This window comes from Myotis nattereri, assembly GCF_964212035.1.
Source record: "Myotis nattereri genome assembly, chromosome: 4".
Classification (NCBI taxonomy): Eukaryota; Metazoa; Chordata; class Mammalia; order Chiroptera; family Vespertilionidae; genus Myotis; species Myotis nattereri.
Genome location: NC_138079.1, coordinates 91,159,037 through 91,179,817, shown reverse-complemented (window position 1 = coordinate 91,179,817; position 20,781 = coordinate 91,159,037). Strand labels below are relative to the sequence as shown.

The 20,781-nt window shown below is 44.2% G+C and overlaps 1 protein-coding gene across 2 annotated transcripts in view; it reads right to left on the bottom strand.

Annotated features, from left to right (window-relative positions):
* Positions 1–7,622: 7,622 nt before the first annotated feature.
* PARN (poly(A)-specific ribonuclease) overlaps positions 7,623–20,781 on the bottom strand; it is a 167,624-nt gene continuing 154,465 nt past the window's right edge. Inside the window, exons 23-24 of one of the 2 annotated variants that reach the window (XM_081089783.1) lie at positions 17,048–17,232; positions 7,623–8,626 (exon numbers count right to left, since the gene is read on the bottom strand). In XM_081089783.1, the coding sequence (XP_080945909.1) occupies positions 8,574–8,626; positions 17,048–17,232 (238 nt within the window). In that variant the 3' untranslated portion in view covers positions 7,623–8,573. Of the gene's footprint in view, positions 8,627–16,775; positions 17,233–20,781 lie in introns of those variants that run through there. The other variant, XM_081089782.1, reaches the window with a different exon arrangement.

The following is a 20,781-nucleotide window of genomic DNA, read 5'->3' as shown; positions in this document are numbered from 1 at the left end:
CCACTGGGGATTGAGGCCGCAACCCGGGCATGTGCCCTGACCGGGAATCGAACCGTGACCTCCTGGTTTATAGGTCGATGCTCAACCACTGAGCCGCGCCGGCCAGTCGACTGAGAGCCTTTCAATGTGTCTGCTCCCAGCGGCTGGGATCCCCTCTTCTGGGAAGCTGTCCCTGAGGGAAGTCTGAGATGAACAGAGCCTTCGAGGGCCTGTGGGACTGAGGAGAGGCTGCAGGTTTGTGCAGAGCTCCCCATTCCTGCAGCTGGGGGTGGGCAGAGTGCAGAGGGGGATCTGGGCCCGACCCAGAGCCCGGACTCTGACATAGTCAGTACACGCACAAGTGAGACTGGGGGATGCAGAGGGGTTCCCACCCCCCAGGTCCCTCAGCACATCTCCACTGTCGTGTCTCCGTCGCCCTTCGGATGGACATGTCAGTACCAAGTCTTGGTGAGGGACAGACCCCTGAGGTTTGAGTTCCAGCTCTGCCACTGACTGTGACCTGCAGGGCAAGAGGCTGAGCCCGCCTGGGCCTGTTTATCTTCAGGGGGAATGACACTGCACTTCGAACACCGTGCAGCGCTCAGAGTGGTGCTCCAATACCTTTCCTGTTACTATCACAGAAGACACACAGTGGAGAAGAAAATCCACTTTCAAAAGCAAGGAGTAAACACTGGAGGGCGGGTGTACACTAAAGTGGAAAGTTCTGGGGGGCGGGCGGCGGCGGGAGGGGGGGGGGTTACGAGGAGGAGACTCTTGTTTTCTCTTAGTGAAAGGGGACAAGGGAAATGCCATGAGCTGGCAAAAGGCCTCTGTGGGTGCTCAGTTCCTGTGGGTGCTGCCTGTGACCTCGGCAGCACAGTGACTGAGGAGAGTGGTGGGCTCCTCTCTGTGGGAGCGAGCGGGCGGAGGGAACTGAATCCGCTGACGACGAGCTCAGCCCGGGGCCATCACCAGGCAGAGGCGGTGCCCACAGCTAGCTGCCTCCAACGTGCGGGTTCCTCCATCCCTGTGATTAATGGAAACTCTTCCAAGTCTACATGGAAATGAGCGAATGGAAAAGGGAGACAATGAGGGCTCTGAGGCTGCGTGAGGTGGCTCTTCTCTCACGCTACCGCCAGGACCTGCGTGCTTGCTGATTCACGCACAACGCAGAAGACGAAGTCAGCTGGACAATGGAGAATTACCAGGTGTCGTGAAAACAACAAAACACCGAAGGACCCTCCGTCCCCCCCACCTTTAGACCCAGGCTCCAAAAGTAGGCAAAAGCCTACGCTTCTGAGTCACACTCAATTGTCAAGGTAACTTGTAGACACAGCGCTCCGAGCGGCCATTGGATGTTTACCCCGTTCAGCAAATGCAGGCCAACCTGTTGGGTAAGATTAGTCCTTCCTGAGTAAATGGAAGGGCTCTGATCTCCCAGCCTCTGGGTATTGAAAATAAGACTCTGGGTCAACGGGACTGCAGGGCACAGAGGGGAGGTGTGGGGGGAGATTTTACGTTCCTTATCGCCAAATGGAACGTGGCAGGGAACCACTCTCAGTCTAAGACTCCACCGTCTAGGCTCAGAGCACCTGTGCAGGCAGCTGGATGGAGGAGTGCTGTTCCCCACCCACCCGTCCTGTGCGAGGGAGGCGAGCGCCAAATGGCTGGTGACCCGTCCTCTGGCTGGTATCAGAAATATGGCAAGACGTTTCCGTGGACAAGTCACACAACCAGGGCATGGATCTGCACAAGTCCACAGTTCGCACACCCAGGCAAGGTTCTTTGGCTTCAAGCCTCTGGTCTAATATTTCCCTTAAAAAAAATAGCCGTGAGGATTCCATTTCACCCTGGCTGGTGTAGTTCAGTGCTTAGAGCGTTGGCCTGCACACCTGGGTTCGATTCCCTTTCAAGGGCATGTAACTGGGTTGCAGTTTGTTTCCTGGGCCCCGGGTGGGGTGTGTGCGAGTCAACCAATCGATGTGTCTCTCTCTCTCACATCCATGTTTCTCTCTCTCTCCTTTTTCCCCTCCCTCTCTCTAAAAATCAATGGGGAAAATATCTTCAGGTGAGGATTAACAACAAGAACAACAACAAAAAGGTTCAATTTCTTCTCTTGTGAAATATTAAGTCCTCCCCCTCCCTAATAAAAGGGCTTTTTGTTGTTGTCGTCCTTTCTTTTCTGATGGGATTATCTTGTCTCAAATGTTTCCATTTTATTTATTTTTTTAATACTTTATTGATTTTTTTTTCACAGAGAGGAAGGGAGAGGGATAGAGAGCTAGAAACATCGATGAGCGAGACACATCGATCAGCCGCCTCCTGTACACCCCCTACTGGGGATGTGCCCACAACCAAGGTACATGCCCCTGACCTGAACCGAACCTGGGACCCTTCAGTCTGCAGGCTGACGCTCATCCACTGAGCCAAACCGGTTAGAGCTCAAATGTTTCCATTTTAAAAAGACCCTCTCGGGCTTCAGCAGGCCCAGCCACACCAAAAGCTTTCTCAAGTTCAGGTTCCGGCATGACTAGAAAAAGCAGCAGGCCGAGACAGAAATGGCGAGGATGGCTGGCAACCAGGAGAAACACAAACTGGCCTTCAGGTATTCTATTTCCCCTCCTCAACAAAATCGGACACATAGCTTTACTCCACGAATCACTTGGGTAATAGAAGATTTCAACTGAAGTCATGAAACTTAAGTCATGAGATTTAAAAAAAAAAAAAAAAAAAAAAAAAGGATCCCAAAAGATTGCACTATTTTTAACACTCCCGAGTTTCCCAGGTCAGGAGAGAGTGACCTGGCCTCAGCAGGAACCACGGGTCACAGCATTTCCCTCCCCGTGTGATGAGAAGGGCTTGTCCTCGTGGGACCGGCACACGTAGAAATGATGACACCCTCTCTGTGCAGCTGTTCGGCAATAGGAACAGCGCATTTTAAAGACACACACACTCAAGACCCACACTTGGTATTGGGTCAACAGACTTTTGCACCAGAAGCAAATAGGAACGGTCTTCTCCACAAACGCTGATAGAATAACCGGATATTCACATGGAGTAAGGAGACCTCGACTCCTGTTCTCACACCACACACACAGATGAACTCAAGATGGACCGCAGACTTCAACACAGACGCTAAAACTATGAAGCTTCTAGAAGTATGAAATAGCATCTTTACAAAAGGACAAAGGAAAAAAACTGCCAACATAGACTTCATTAAAGTTAAACACTTCTGCCCAGTAGAAGATACTGTTAAGAAAAGAAATAAGTTGCTAGGAGAGTGGATCATGAATATTCTCATCACAAAAAAGAAATGGTGATATGTGGTGTGATGGTGGTGTGGGCTAGGGCTATGGTAGGGATCCTTATGGGTATTACCAAGTCATCATGTTGTCCACCTTAAACTTACACAATGTTATATGTCAGGTGTATCTTAGTAAGCCAGGAAAAAAAAAGAGAGAGAAAGAAGCAAGCCAGCCATAGACTGGGACTAAAAATTTTCAAAACAACTATGTCAAAGGACCGATGTCCAGAATATATAATGAACACCTACAACTTAATAACAGAGACACAAACCACCCAGTAAAATATAGACAGAGGAGTACATACAAATGGCCAATAAGAACATCACCATTAGTCATCAGGGAATTGCAAAGGAAAGCTGCAATGAGATGTACTATATACCCACTGGGACGGCCAGATCACACCAAACGTTGCCAACGACGAGAGCTACAGGAACTCTCATACATTGCTGATGAGAGGATAAAATGATATGACCATTTTGGAAAAAGATCTGGAAGTTTCTTATAAAACTAAACATGCATCGCCTGGCCAGTGTAGCTCAGTGGTTGAGGGCCGACCTATGAACTGGGAGCTCACGGTTTGATTCCCAATCAGGGCACATGCCCAGGTTGCAGGCTCGATCCCCAGTGTGGGGCCTGCAGGAGGCAGCTGATGAATGAGTCTCTCTCATCATTGAGGTTTCTATCCCAGTGGTTGGCAAACTGCAGCTCGCAAGCCACATGCGGCTCTTTGGCCCCTTGAGTGTGGCCACGAAGTTTCAATCGCACTGTATGTGCGCGCCTGCACGTGGTATTTTGTGGAAGAGCCACACTCAAGAGGCCGCAGTTTGCCGACCACTGTTCTATCCCTTTCGCTCTCTGAAATCAATAAAAATATATTTTAAAAAAATATTCAGATTGGTGGTTGCCTCTGGGGTGGGTGTGAGGAAGGGGTTGGCTGGGAAGAAGCATTCGGGAATATTCTGGGCGATGGTAATGTTCCGCATCCTGACACGTGAAAATGAATAAAGGAAGCCTCATTCAAAATGGAGTCAGAGCCCTAGTCAGTGTGGCTCAGTTGGTTGGCGCGTCATCCCATACACTGAAAGGTCACCGGTTTGATTCCCGGTTAGGGCACATGCCTAGATTGCACATTCGATCAGCAACCAAGTGATGTTTTTCTCCCTCCCCCACCTTCCTCTCTCTCTAAAATCAGTATCTTCAAGTGAAGATTTAATAAAAGAAAATAGAGCTGGAAAGCCGTGGAGGACTCTCCCGCACTACCCCTCGTCGCAGCTTGTATACTTCAGCAGAAGGAAAATGTCCTCTCTGCCAGAAACAGCAACTGCTCTTGCCTGCAACAAATGAGAACACATCACCCCTTCCATCTCTCATTTTCCTCCTTTGTTCAAAACAACCCCTCCCAAAATTCCCCCTTTCCTTTACAAAAGAGGGCTCTTCTCTTTTGGTCTCCAATCTGGCCTATGTTTCCCATAATTTGCTTGTCCGGAATTGAAATTCCTCTGCTACTGTTGAATAAACCCATTTGCTGCTTGATAGCCTTTGTTTAAGTTTTAAGGCTCATGCTACACTTAAGATTTGAGCATTTCACTATAAATTTTATCCCCACTGACATCCAAATATAAACAAATATTAAATTCTGACTAATGACGAGCACACTGGAATATTTGGGAGAGGGAGTGTACTGATGTTTACAATTTAGAAATGATGAATTCATGGATGGATGGAATATGGACAAATCTATACATATAAAAGGCTAATATGCTAAGAGTCCATCCAACTGGTAGCTCTGACACACCCTGACCACCAGGGGGCAGACACTCAATGCAGGAGCTGCCAAGCTGCAGTGACTGGGCAGCTGCGGTTCTTGGGTAATGCATCCCGAAAGCAGAGAGGAGGGAGCCCGATTCCTCTTGGGGTCACATGATTCTACCTTCGGCCATGGGTTATGTTGTTGCTGGGGCACTGTCGGCCCAAATCTGGTTTAGTGCACACTTGCGTTTGTGTTCCACACCCTGTAAGACAGTAACTTTGCAGAGTGCCCTCTCACACTCCAGGACCCCTCAGGGGATGTCGGACTGCCGGTTTCAGCCCGATCCAAGGCCAGGCCGAGGGACTCCACCTGCTGGAGGGACCCTATTCACTCCACAGACGCCCTTCGAGCCACAGTGCCACCCCAGTTGCGGCTGGCTGGGGAGGGACCAGAGGGACTGCGGGAGGTTGGCTCCAGGTTGTGTCTGGCCCGTCTCGCCCAGTCCCACCCCGCCGCCACCTTCTAATTAATTTCCTTTCAATGTGCACGAATCCATGCACTGGGTCACTAGTGGTTATATAATAAAACACAACAGCAAAATGGAAACTGTACAATCTAGGTGGTCAGTAAATGCATGTTCACTGAATAAATTCTTTCAACTTCTCTGTATGTTTGAAAATTTTCTTAATAAAATGTTGGGGGTGTGGGGATAGACAAATACAAAACTAGAAAAATAGAGCCTCAATGCTCAGTCTCCACCACAACTCCGAAATCAAAGAACTACAAGACTCAGGGCAGGGAGACACTGAGGGCCCCCCTGCCAGGCCTGCCCCCATTTGGCCAGTCTTCCAGAAACCTGGGAGCCACAGTCCCATCACAACAGTATGCCCCTGGGCTTCACTATCAAAAAGCCAAAGCTCGAAAGAGACATCGAGAAAGCCTAGAACAGCGGTTCTCAACCTGTGGGTTGCGACCCCTTTGGGGGTCGAACGACCCTTTCACAGGGGTCGCCTAAGACCATCGGAAAACACATATATAATTACGTATTGTTTACAGTAGCAAAATTACAGTTATGCAGTAGCCACGAAAATAATTTTATGGTTGGGGGTCACCACAACATGAGGAACTGTATTAAAGGGTCGTGGCATTAGGAAGGTTGAGAACCACTGGTCTAGAAGATCTGTATAGAGGGGGGAAGGAGCCAACCCAGTTCACCTGTTTAAGTCATTTGCTACCGATGGGAAAATAGAGGCCAGGGCATGTATGAGCTTCACTGGGTATTTAATTTTAAGCCAAATTAGGCCGACCATGCCTATGTGGGTTCTAGTTGCAGAAGCACATCTAGTTCCAGATCAAAAGTGTAATCTTCAAATAACAGTACAATTTATTGTGCACTGTGCATGTTGGGCATTTTACACAATCTGAGTTCTCGCAGCCACCCTGTAAAGCAGGTTTATTATCCTAATTTTATGATTGAGGAAACTGAGGCTCAGAGAGGGTAAATGATGTGTCCAAAACCACAGAGCTGGAGCTGAAATAGAAGTCCTTTCCCGAAAGCACTGCTCACCAAGCCCCTCTCTGACAGGGTACAACCTGCCTGTGTGCAAAGCTTTTGGAGCAGGAAGCTTTGGGCTTCAGGGGACAATGAAGAATTTCATTACCTTAGGGCAGTGGTCGGCAAACCGCGACTCGCAAGCCACATGCGGCTCTTTGGCCCCTTGAGTGTGGCTCTTCCACAAAATACCGACTTCTGCACATGGGCCACGAAGTTTCAATAGCACTGTACATTTGCGCCCGCACGTGGTATTTTGTGGAAGAGCCACACTCAAGGGGCCAAGAGACGCATGTGGCTCGCGAGCTGCTGTTTGCGACCACGGCCTTAGGGCAAGAGGCCAATCTCTCTTTCGCTGAAGACCTGGGGCTGGTTAGACCACCCCTCAATCTCCATGTCCTGGCAAGGCGCCCTCATTAGGCCATTTGTACTTTTCACATGTATATCAATCACCATCTTAGGTGGTTTTCCCTCTTATTCACTAGTTAAAACGCAGTGTCCAGTATGAGCTGTTTTCCCTGTAAGTTTTAATGACAGCAGAGCCCAGCCGCGCTCTTTAAGCCCCTGCCTTGGTACCTTCCTTTACTGTTTTCCACTCTCCCATCTCACTTCCCCACTTAGCTGGGAGCAGTGACAGCTCGGAAGGGGGGCCAGTTTGGGTTTGTAACTTTGTGGCTATCAGACTCCTGTGGAAGGGAGAGGATGTAGAACGGGAAATGTTAAGAGGCTCTTAATTGGGAAGTGTCTTACAAATCTGAATTTGCAGAACACCAGTTTGCAGTTCCGGTCAGTTGTGAGGGCTCAGATTCCTCCCACTGTGGAAAAGACGCAGGCGTCCCACGCCGCCTTTACCAGAGGGCGCAGCTCCAGCACAGGGACTGACTCACAGGCTGGTAGAGGGTTAGAGAGAAAAAAGAAGCTCCGGTGACTTACCACAGCTTTTCAGGGCTGATCTTTAGAGAGAAATGATACCTATGTAGAAACTGAATATGTCATTCACCTATTTAAAAAGAAAAAAAGAAAGGAAAAAACCAGAATCCTATGAAAATGTCTTTAATTTTCACCTTTTGGAAATACATTTTTCATTTTTATTTCTGTGATACAAAAATGTTATATATCTAACAATGACCTCTATGAAGCAGCTCTACTGAAGTAAATCCACAAAATGCTGTCTCCGTTGTGATCTGCTTCGACAGAGGAAGGGCGGGTACACGTAGCTTTGCCATGATTTCACACACGCACACACAGGTATACACACATGCCACCTTCCTCCCAGATAGCCACCCACACACAGAGGAGACAACCACACTGACAAGTGAACACAGCACTACACGTAAAAACAGAAATTAACTTTTTTACTTGTCCCAGCGCAAGAAACTCACATCTTAGCAAAAATAACTCTAAATAAATATGCCAAGGCCAAGGCATATGGTAAGCTCCTTTATCGGTAGAGATTTTTCTACTGGAAAAATAAGCTTGAAAGCTTCATATTTTCAGGCAGCTAAGGTGGGAAGCAGACAGACATAACCTATTTCCCCACTAGGAGACGGGAACCATGTGCTAGGACTGCCGCGGAATCCGAGCGTGAGGAGACGAGGAAACCCCTTGAAGCAGGAAGGAGTTCAACCCCAAACTCGCCATCACAGCCCCCAAGAATGTCAGCTCTTTCTGCATATTTCACAGCCGACACCCCCCATCAGGTGGATTCTTACACACGCTAATTCATCACAGGAAAGGTTTCACATGAGCAACAAATAACTGGTTAATAATGTACACCTTAACAGCCTACAACCACGCTGAGTGTCAGCAGTTTACAATCGAAAGGAAGGAAAAAAACACAGCCACAAAAACAAAAGCTGAGCTTTTTCCAGGAGAAGCCGTTTTCAAAGCCCTCCCACACCACACTTATTGAATAGGGTATGGCTTCCAATGTGCCGCTGGTTCCTTCCCAGCGACAGTACCGCGACTTGTCTTGCTCAGGCCTCGGCTACCACGTGTCAGGAACTTCAAAGAGCTTGGCAGAGCTGTCCGAGATGCCTCCTGGTGGGAAAGGACAAAACGAGATGAGCAAGGAGAGGAGAGGGCAGGCAGGCCCTGGAGAACAGAGCCACCATCATAGGGCAGGGCAGGTCTTGTCTATGGAGAGCAGTGTCCAGCCAATGGCGGGACCCCACAGACACATCCCAGATAGGACCATGAGGTGCCTCCCTCCCCACTCGGCTGCCTCGCCTCTGTCATTTTACAGGAGTTAACACGTAGATACTTACAACATCTCCCAGTGGCACATACACCATATTCTTTGCTAGCCACCATGCTGAGCACTTAGTTCATTTACTCTTCAGAAAAGCCCTACACGATGGTACAAATATCCCCATTTCACAGATGCAAGAAGAGGCTCAGCGAGGCTGAGTGGCTGAGATGGAGTCTGCATCCTTCTACAGCACCAAGAGCCCCGCCAAGCCCCAGAAGGCTGGCTTTCTGTGATCTGTGGGCAATGGGCACCGAGATCAGCATGGAGGGAAGCTGACCAGTGTGGGTTCTGAGATCCTAAAAAGGGCAAAGAAGCTTGTAGCTTTTTCCGACCTCAGCGACACCGGCTAAGGTCTTCTTGGACTGAAGGAACCTTTTCCATTACAAACAGCTTCAACTCAAAGTGAGAAGCCCTTCTTTTCCATCCATGCCACTTTCTGTAACAGCAACTGCACAGATGTGTCAGGGCCTGGAGCGCCGATGCCCGGAGCTGAGCGAACGGGAACTAAGTCAGGAAAAGGCGTGCTCACAATGGAAAGTGTAGCGGGCCAGGCCCTCCCTGCACCGCTGGTGTCATGCCTTATTTAAGCCATAACTGCAGGGCTGGCAGGGAAAATGGGCAGAGCCAACCCCAGCTGCTAACATTCCAAGATTTCAAAAGAGAAGAGGTCTTTGATGATGCCTGAAATGGAGAGTAACTCTTAAGAAGAGATGAGGTTCGGTGTCCCACAAAGTAGAAAATCGCTCAGCTGAGCCTGGCTACTGTTAATGACAGGAATGCCTAAAAGGAATGAGATCTGAACATCTGAAATAACATGGGCATTTCAGCTAAAATGAGAAATCCCACTTCCGATCACTTATTGAGAGAAAATCCAGAGTGACAGGGGGAGCAGACCAGGAGAAGGGGACTCTAATGTTTGTACTGCTATGTTGAACATGCAAGCCTTGGGACTCTCAAGACTGCAAGACTTTTCCTGAGAAGTGAAGATGGGCTGGAGATGACTCACGTGAAAAAGATTCATGTGATCCCGTTATAAAAAGAATAAAGATTTAAAAAACAAACAAACAAAAACCAGAAACACTGCCCTCCCTGGAATAACTAAGTGCTGTACTGGTCCCTAATAAACCTAACTAGCCTGACCTTCTCACTCATACGTTCAAACAGTACCTATTGCGAGACAGGAAAATAAATATCAATAAGAGCATTTTTATAATTCACATCAAAGAAATAGCAGCCAATTAGCCACTATAAAGGTAAAGGTCACAATGTCCAATGTGAGGAATTAAAATGAATTAAAACTAGCCAAGAGAGGCAGGGGAAGGTAAATAACTAAAAAGCAACTGCACTGTCATACTTATAGTAGCACCTGCCATTAGATGGATGGGAACATGTGTGAGTAGGTGGCATGCCACCATATACACAGTAGTGACTCTGTGAAGATCTACTGAGAAATAATGGAAAGAACTTTGGAGTTGGGCCAATCTGGCTTGCCCATTTTACTAGCTGGATGACTTAGAATAACTTTCACTGTCTCATCTATAAGATAGACTGACTACTACTTTATGCCACATAGGACTCTGGGATGTAGCAAAGTTCCCAGCGCAGAGCAAGTGTTTCATACACATCGGGCCCCTCCCCTTTCCAGTAAGGAGCCCACATTGAGCACGGTTGTTCCCAGGAAGCCAACAGCCTGCCGTCAAAGAGATGCAAATTTTCACTGTCTAAAATGTGCAGCTGCTGAACAAGACTATGTACAGAGGAACCAGAACTTTAGGAACCTTAAAGAAGACCCAGACACAGGCGAACTGGGGGTCAAGGCTGGTGTTCTTTCCAGCACTTTCCAGAAAGAGCACTGTGGACTGCCCAAGGATCAGTCTCAGAGCTAGTGGGTAAGGAGCATTTTCCATGGAACTCATCTTCACAGTCCTGTTTTACTAGATTGCAAAAATTATTTAGGAACAATTTTTCTTTTTTAAAAGAGATACTTAAGGACATCTGCCTCCTCCTATGATGGACCTCAATCCATACCTTGCATCCTTTACAAAGATTAATTAAAAATGGATTGTACACCTAAATGTAAAACCTAAAACTATAAAACTTCTAGAAGAAAACATATGAGAAAATAATTGCAATCTTGAGTTAGGCAAAGATCTCTTAAATATAATACCAAAGGCATAATGCAAGAAAAATTGATAAATTGGATTTTGTTAAAATTTAAAGCTTCTACTACTTGAAAAATACTGTTAAGAGAATTTTAAAAACTCTGTAAAGCGCGCACACACACACACACACACACAGAACATGAAAAGTTTGGAAGATTTTGCAAAACACCCAAAAGAACTAAGGAACTCTCAAAACTGAATAAGAAGAAAACAACTCAGTGAGAGGAAAAGGGGCAAATATATAAACAAACATTTCACCAGAGGAGAGATTGGGATGGCAAATCATCACATAAAGAAATACCTAACATCAATTAGTCATAAGGGAAATTCAAATCAAAGCAACAACGAGATATCACTACATACCCATCGGAATGGCTATACAAGGACAATACCAGTACTTGTCAACGTACAGAGCCACTGGGTCCTCCCTACCCTGCTGGTGGGAATGCAAATGGTGCAGCTACTTTAGCAAACAGTGTGCTAGTTTCTTATGAAGTCAAACATACACTTACCATATGACCCAGCAATTCCACTCCCACGTATTCTCTCAAAAGAAATGAAATTAGTCCATTCAAAAACCTGTACCTAAGTGTTTATAGCAGCTTGATTCTTAGTAGCCGAAAACAGGTACCAATCTAAATGCCAACTGGCAAAACCCATATATATAAAAGACTAAGTGACCAACCGTCCGTCCATCCAACCAACCAAACGGCCGGTACATACGATGCGCGCTGGCAATTTAAAAATAAATGTTGACTCGCGCGTGGGCGATACATATAAAGCTCTCACTGGTGCCAATCATATGCCTGTGTTTTGATCTGTCATTGTCGACTGTGAATTTGGCTGTTTTTGTTGACATTCTGAAGCTGAAAGAAAGCGGGTGTTGTCGACAGAGTATGTCTGAAGACCAACTATTGGCATAACGTACCTCTGACACTTCTATTATAGAGAAAGGTCAAATAGCGATATTAAAATATTTCTTCTAATTAATTTCCTTTCAATGTGCACGAATCCATACACCAGGCCATTAGTGGATAAATAAACAGTAATATGTCCATAAAGCAGAATACTATTCAGCAATAAGGAATAAACCAGAAATACATACAACAACATGAATGAATCTCAAATGCATTATATTAAATGAAAGACTCAAAGGTTACCTATTGTCTGGTTCCATTTCTATGATATTCTGAAAAAGGCAAAATCACAGTGATAGAAAGCATATATCAGTGGTTGTCAGGATCTAGGCATGCAGGCAGGGATGACTACAAAGGGGCATGATAGACCTGGTCTATATCTCAATCATAGTGATTGTTAAATGAATGTACAGATTTGTCAAAACTAATCAAATTGTACATCTAAAAGTGATTACTTCTATCGTACAAAAATTATATTTTTAAAAAACTGTCCTGTAAAAGATATTAGGAAAGTTGTTTTAAAAAGACAACAAAAATATAAAACATTATGCTGATAAAAAAATTATTTGGCCAATAGTTGTTTTTTTAATGAAGAAAAAACAGGATACTAACTTTCAGAGAATATGATGCCAATGATGTATAAAAATGACAGGTGGAGCCCGGCCAGAGGGGCTCAGTGGTTGAGTGTTGACCTATGAACCAGAAGGTCACAGTTCGATTCCTGGTCAGGGCACTTGCCCAGGTTGTAGGCTGGATCCCCAGTATGGGGCATGCAGGAGGCAGCCGATCAATGATTCTCTCTCTCATCATTGACGATTCTAACTCTCTCTCCTTCTCTCTTCCTCTCTAAAATCAATAAAAATATATTTTTTTAAAAAAATGAGAGGTGGAGTAAAACACATTAACAGACTATCAAGTAACTTTCTATTTTTCTACACTTTACAGATTTTCATAGTAAGCACATTATTTTTATTAACTAAAACAACAAAAGAGATTAAAAAGTGGTCAACACAATAGGTGACTGTTTCTGCTTATTTATCTTTCAACTAACCAGAGTGGAGAGGAAGGAACTCCAAGAGGTAAGACATCTCTGACCTTAGGTGAATCCAAAACAATCTAAAAGCTACATGGTACACTGGAAATATGCCAAGGTATCTACAGAGAGGAATTCTGTATTTGGGAAGATCCTTTGGGGTGCCATAGAAAGTTATTAACTCCTTAGGAAATGCTCCAAAGGGTGGTTTCCCACACCCAGCAGGCGAAGCTCCCCCTGGATGGTTTGTGGGGGTACCCAAGGGTTGCCAGGAGGAACGGGGAGGGCACAAAAATGCACTGAGCAAACTGCCCCACAGCCCAGAGCAGCACACATCTCACTTCCCACACTTAGGCTGGAAACCACACTTTGAGTAATTAAAAAGCTCCTGGGGAGGTCACTGGACTTTCCCAGCCTGGTCACTCAGGTGACCAACAGCAGCAACTGCAGATCTCATTTCTGACTCTAAGGAGACCTGTAATAATAGTATGAGGAGATTGCTGCTCTATGAAGATTCTAAATTTTTATATTCCGACCCTATGGCTTTGAGCTTGAAAAGTTCAGCAGACTAGTCAAGACTCCAGTGAAACTCACAGTTCTTGGCAAAAAGTCAAAGGTGTAATGTGTTGTTTTAAATGCAAGGGGGAAGAGAGACTTGGAGCGATGTCTCTATCATGACAGAACAGTCAATACGAACGGTCCATGTCTCTGGCATTCCTCCGTGACCACTGCCTAACAGGGTGCTTACGGAACCTCGGGCCCTGGACTGCCCATCAGTATTCTGAGTAGCCAGTCTGCTCAGTGTCAGGCAACTACTGTCAGCCTACAGGCGAGGCTGGGGTTTCTCCAGGCCCTGGAGACACTCTTCACTTAGTCATCCAGAACAAGTGTGCTACGGAAGCCCATCCATTAAACACTGCCTGGGACCATTTCCCAAAGACAGTTTATTCCAGCATAAATGGCACACAGGATTGTTTTCCTTTGTGTACCTTGAACTCTGCAGAGGAAAAGTAGACAGCACAATCAATCTACACTAATCATAATAAATATAAAAGAAGGGAGCTTACATTATATATTTGCTTCCTGAAAATAGGATAGAAACAGCAAAACCTAAGAGAAAAATATTTACTAAGTACATAATATGTGCATAAAATAGAAGCTCCAAAGGGGAGTGGTCATTGGATTTTATCACGACCTCATCATCTGAAAGTCCAGGTTGGTAATTGTTTCTGATCCAGAACAACTGCCAGAAATCCTCATGTTTGTACATAAAGAACCCTCTGCTTCCCCTGGTGCAATGTGTGAGCTCTGGATCAAACAGTCCCATCCCCGTCCCCGTCCCCGTCCCCCCCCTCCCCCCTCCGTTATATTTGACTTGGCCAGTTGATAACTCTCTGAGCCTTGGTTTCCTATAGAAATTGAATATGTAACTGATAGGGTTTTTCTAAGGGCTAAACAAGGTAACAAAGGACGTTCCTAGTACAATGTCTGGTATATTATTTAAACTTAAATGGGTCATTTTGTTATCTAGAAAGGGTTCTAATACTTAACTCTTCGTGTACTTTAGATATTACTATGTATAACTAAGGAAAATGGCACTGTTTTGTGTGGGGTTTATCGAGCATCCTTTGTCCCAGGATTGCCACAATACACGACATCCTATGGTCTTACTTTCTGCTACGTTCTCCTTGGAAAAGAGAAAATTCCCTACAAATGAAGCAATGTTTTATGTTTTCATGCCCTCACTGAGAGTGCTGGGCACCCAACACATCTTTGCGAATCCCCTGAGCACCTGCCAAGATCCTCTCTCCACAACAGCAGAGCTCAGACTTAATGCCTTAACCTGTCTCTGAGACAGACTTTCCCACACTCCAAACACTCCAGCACAGTTCCCGCCAACACCCAACCAGGCCCTCACAACTCTGGAACATGAGAGCTGAAGTCAGACCCTTCACAGGGGCTGCACCTGGTCCTCTCACTACTGCAGGACCTTATTAAAGTCACCAAGCAATAAAGTTGGTTGATTCCACAGATTCCGCACCTAATCGCTTGACCTGCATCCTGCTAATACGACCAGGACCAAACGCTACAACAAACCAACGGAAAAGAATCCATTAAACTTCTGTCCTGCCACTGCTAGGTCCAACTTGGTGAGCGGTGCTCCAAAAGAAAGCTCCAAGTTCTGTGGTTCAATTCAAAGTTGTCAAGATGTTTCTCTCTCTGACAATGAAGTACAAAATCTATCGCGTGTTTTTGTTTGTTTTTTTAGCTCACATCTTGTAGCAGTTACAGTTTTACTGTCAATGGGAGAGGGGAAAAACTATTTAAATGATGGTATTATAAATTCAAAACCCCAAATAACTCATAGAAAGCTTTCATTTAAAACAAAATTTATAAAAGGAGCTAATCTATTAATGCAGTCTATTATTAGGTATTTTGATTTTAATATCTTTAAGATTATGCAGAGATAGAAAAAAAAAAACCCTGAAATCTTGCCCCTGAGAAGTAACAGTTAAGCTGAAAAATTCAAAAGAGAACAAGTTATGAAGGAAAGGAATACAAGAAGGGAGCCCTCCTGTCCCTCCCCCGCCAACCCCCACCCCCGCATCATGCTCAGAGTGATCACTAAAAGTCGTGCTAACATTTAACATTTAACATGTGTTGAGCAGATATAAATCAGCAGCAGTAACAAGGTATCACAGATGAAGACGAAGTATGTTACAGATTAAGAACTTCTCAAAAACTTATTTTAAGGAAAGAATGGGAGGCAAGTAAAGGGAGACACCCCAATTCAAGGAGATAGCTCAAATATACACTCCAGGCTTCCAATCAGAGTTTAAAGTTTTCAGTTAAGTTAGGCATCAGCATATTGTAAAAAAGCTTATGTGACATTTTGTCACTTCTTTGATTTCATTAATACTGAGATGCAGAAAACTTCCTACGGTTAGTTTGACCACACGCAAACAAAGGAAGGAACTGAAACACGAGTTCCAAGCTTGGGTATGAATCACCTTCCACTGCTTTACTACCTTCCTTCAGTTTGGTTGTTGGGCCTGCTGACCAGGGCGACTGTCATGATGTAAAGAGATAAGGAACAGGGAATAATGGCATCGAGGCAGCTGGGCCTTCTTCCCCGAACAGATAACACATAACTGTGCTTACAAACACCGGCTTTGTTATAGGACAGAATTAATTGCTCCATGACCCTGGGCAAGTCAGTAATCCTTTAGGCTTCTGTTTTCTTAACTGTAAACGGGCCCATGATGACTACCTCAGATAATTACATGAAAGAATTTCTGTTAAGCATTAGGTGTCGTGCTGGATCCTTGGCAAACACTCAGTGAGCAGCAGCTATTATGGCCGGATCTGACAAGCAACCCCTTCCTCCCACACTCTAGCCCTGTAGGGTCTGGGCATGAAGGGCTGAGTTAGGTCATGGCATGTCTGAATGACAGAGAAGATGTTTCGGCTTCAGGTGGGCTGGGGCTCACCTTCTGGGTCTGCTTCTTACTAGCAGCTACACGGACCTGCATATGTTTCTGATGGCAATTCCCTACGTCTGGGCTACTGTGAGGGTGAAATGAAATAAGGAAAGAGAAAAACTCCTACTATAGCATCTAGCACATAGTGAGCTCTCAACATGTGCTAATTTCCTGTTTCCTCTGCTCCTTATATAATTCTGCTTCGGAGAGAAATCCAGGTTGCCTGGGTTTTCGTGGGAACAGTGAAAACTCTGTTACCAAAAATAATACGTGTAGGAGTAGGCCTCTGTGCAAAGTTAAATGTACATTTAAAATATGGAGGCTACTTTAAGCACATCAGCAAACCCTCTAACCCATGGAGGAGAGAGAAGATACCAAAACGGACTAACCGTCTTTAACATGCTCTATCTAGAGCCAGAGCTTTTTTTTTTTTTTTTTCCTATTTTTTTCAGAGCCAGGGCTTTTAAGGGATTCCTCAAATTAAATTAAATTGGTCCTAAAAACATGTGGTCCCTTGCACCAACTGAGCCCTGCTGTAGTCTCTCCCACAGAACACAAGTTTCCAGCGCGCTGAAGAGCACACAACTCCAGAACCTCAGAAAGAGCCAATACACACCCGCTGGAGAAAGGTCCTTCTTCATCTTTTTAAATTTCTTCGTCTTTTTCCTTCCCTCGGTGGGGGGTTCAGCACAGGAATCTGTCTGCTCAAACTCAAGGTCAGAAGTCTCTCTTGCCTCCGAGCCAGCTTCTGCTTGACTGAGGCTCAGCTTTCTCTTTCTTCCTGTGCTGGTAGCTGTAGGACTGAAATGCAGACAGTGGAACAACATGAAATATGTTAAGAATAACAGGAAGACTAGCCTATAAAAATATTTTAATACTCTTAATCCTATGAATACTTAACTAGCAATCAACAACATGGGCAGCTGCTGCCTATGTGTAAGTTAAGACCTTATGAACTGAAGTCTAAAGGTTTACCCATGAGAAGCTTATTCCGAAGCAAGTTCTACATTATGCTTGGATATATACATATATGTATATATATGTATATATATATACAAATCTAAGCTGTTCTAAGTGCTTAAAGAACACATTTTTAAAAAGAAAACCCCTGGTCTCTGTTTTAGTAGAACTACTATAAAATAATAGTCTTGATTACATTAAATCAGAAGCTAGCATTGTTACCTTCAGGACTACTTAATGGATACACAGCAGAACAGAAGCAATCGTGAGTCAGTTATCACACTGCACATGCATTTCAATACACTTACAGGGCATACCCCACCTTCCTATAATTCTCTCCTATTCCTAAAAGGTGCCAAATTTATAATTAAGCCTGGCTTCACTTTTAAAGCTTCATAGGATCTGACATGTTGAATTACATCGGACTATATGTCCCAATTTTTCCTTAAGAAAATATGTTTCCTGAAATATAACTTGATAAAAACAGAGACCACATGGCCAGTGTGAGTCCTGTCTCTTCTAAGTGGGTCTTATAAATAGATTTTTTATTATAGCCCCCAAGTTTTGAAAAGCATATAAAATCAAGTCATTCCACTTGGAACATTCTCCTACTTAAGTCTTCCCTAGGAAGTGAATACTTCACAATGTTATGCTTGAAAAACCTTTGGCTACCCAATTATGTAGTATTCTGGTCAGGACTGTATAACCTGAATATAATCATAAAGAAATAGCACATAAACCCAAATAAAAAATATTTTGTTGAAAAAAAGTGTCTGGGGCGGGGGGAAGGGGTGTTCTTAAAAAAGTCATAAAAAAGACTAAAGAGACAGGAAAGCTAGATGGAGCATATATAGACTGGAGCTTAGATTGGATCATAGGCTGAATCTTATACTGAAGGAGAAAAAGCTATAAAGATAATATGGGATCAAATAAAAAAATATGAACAGTAGGTTAAATATTAGATCAATGTTGAATAACCAAGGTTCGTAACTGTACTATAGTAATGTCAGAGAATATCCTTATTTAGAGTATTTGGGTATTAAGGACCACTATATATCTAACTTCCTCTCAAATGGTTCAGAAAAAAAAAAATAGTATTGTTGGTGGTGGTGAGTGGGTGGGGGTTGTTGGGAAGGTGAAGAGAGAGAGAATGCAATACAGAGTGTGTGTGTACAGTAAGCCAGTACGCCCTCACTTAATGACATCAATAGGTTCTGTGACTCTGAAGCAAACCGATGTAAAATAAAACCAATTACCATGGACTAATTGATATAAACAGAAGTTAATTTCCAATGGCATCTAATCAACATTATAGTGAAACAACACTGAATGAAATGATGAGGACCTGCTATATAGATAGAGAGAGGAAGGGGAAAGGGAGGAAGAGAAAGCATGTGTACACAAAGCAAAAAAATAAATGGAGCAATATGTTAACAATAGATGAACCGTTATAGTGTGTGTGTGTGTGTGTGTGTGTGTGTGTGTGTACTGTATATGATCTTTGATTTATTGTTAGATAGAACAAGGGTCTCAAGATCTAGACAGTTCTAAATGTTATTCTTGCTAAATGTTAAAATGTAGCACAGTATTTTTGCAGATCAGCTGTAAACTGGATGAGCTTGACTGGAACTCAACCAGGTAAGTGTAGCCAAGTACAAAGAGAAATCAATGTGTAACAGACCAAACAATATTTACAAACAATGGCTAAGCCTCCCTTCAAAGAGACAGAGCTTTGAGTATGAATCCTCTTTCTTCTTTACTTGCTGCAAGTAAATGAAATTACTTTGCAACAACCACCTCTCAGTCTTTAATAGAACACCCCAAGCAGCAAACCACTTGAGTTTGGTAACAGTATTTGTGTGACTTTTTTAACCCTTTTCGGTCCAACGTGGAGGCTGACTCGACAGACCAGGCGCTCGGAGCAGGTCCAAGGTTGAGCTGAGGTCTAGTGAGACAGATAACTTCAACATTCAATCCTGTCAATTAATTTGGACCAGACTGTTTGAATTCCAAAAATAAAATTGGACCGCAAAGGATTTTAAAGTTTGAAATTATTTTTAAATTAATAGTAAAAAAAAAAAAAATTCTGAGAAGCATGATGTGTAACAAGGAAAGTAAATTTCATTGAATATCTTCTAATACCTGCTATGACACAATCTAGGGCTAAAATGTGTATGTGTGTGTGTGTGTGTGTGTGTTTATACATGACTAATAAATATATTGTCAACCTATTAATACAAGAAAGAAGAAACCTTGACCATTAACAAAATGTCTCATTTGATACTAGATGTTTATCCAACCAACTTGGCTCACACCCTCGGAGTCAGCACCTGTCCCTTTTCAGTCTTCAAGGCCTGAGCCCTTCTCCTTCAGAGAAACTCATCCCCTCATTAACCAGTTTTCACCAACTTAATAAGTACCTCCCCGGAACAGCCTCCAGTCTTACTCATTTATTTCTACCTACCACCAGTCCAGCTCTTTCCTCACCCACTGCCACTGCGGGCACTCCCTATCTTGCCCCAGACTCAAAACAGGATCCTAATTGGCCTGTCTCTCCCTCTCCTCCTCTTTCCAGTCTCTCTTCCCCTTCAAAGCCATTCCTTCCAATGCTGCCAAACTTCTTCCAAAGCAGAAATTTGATCAAGATGTCCCCAGCTCAAAAACTTTGGTGGCTCTCCACTACAAACCTAAATTTAAACTGCTTGGCATACCATCCAGGAATCGCTGTCATCTGGGTCCCAATCTGCTCTTCTAGCCTTATCTTCCACTAGGCAGCCGAGTTGCAAATACAATATACATTGACCTTAATAACTTCCATTATATGCACTTTCCCATATATCCACCATCTCTTTAGAGCAGTGATGGCGAACCTATGACACGCGTGTCAGAGGTGACACGCGAACTCATTTTTTTGGTTGATTTTTCTTTGTTAAATGGCATTTAAATATATAAAATAAATATCAAAAATATAAATCTTTGTTTTACTATGGTTGCAAATATCAAAAAATTTCTATATGTGACACGGCACCAGAGTTAAGTTAGGGTTTTTCAAAATGCTGACACGCCAAGCTCAAAAGGTTCGCCATTGCCCTAACTGGTTTGGCTCAATGGATAGAGAGTCGGCCTGGGGACTCAAGGGTCCCAGGTTCGATTCCAGTCAAGGGCATGTACCTTGGTTGCAGGCGCATACCCAATAGGGAGTGTGCAGGAGGCAGCTGATCGATGTTTCTCTCTCATCAATGTTTCTAACTCTCTACCCCTCTCCCTTCCTCTCTGTAAGAAATCAATAAAATATATATTTTTTTAAAAAAGGTTCGCCATCACTGCTTTAGAGAGTTTATCAATCCCAATATAGCCTATATTCCCCCACTTCACTGTTGCTACTGCCCA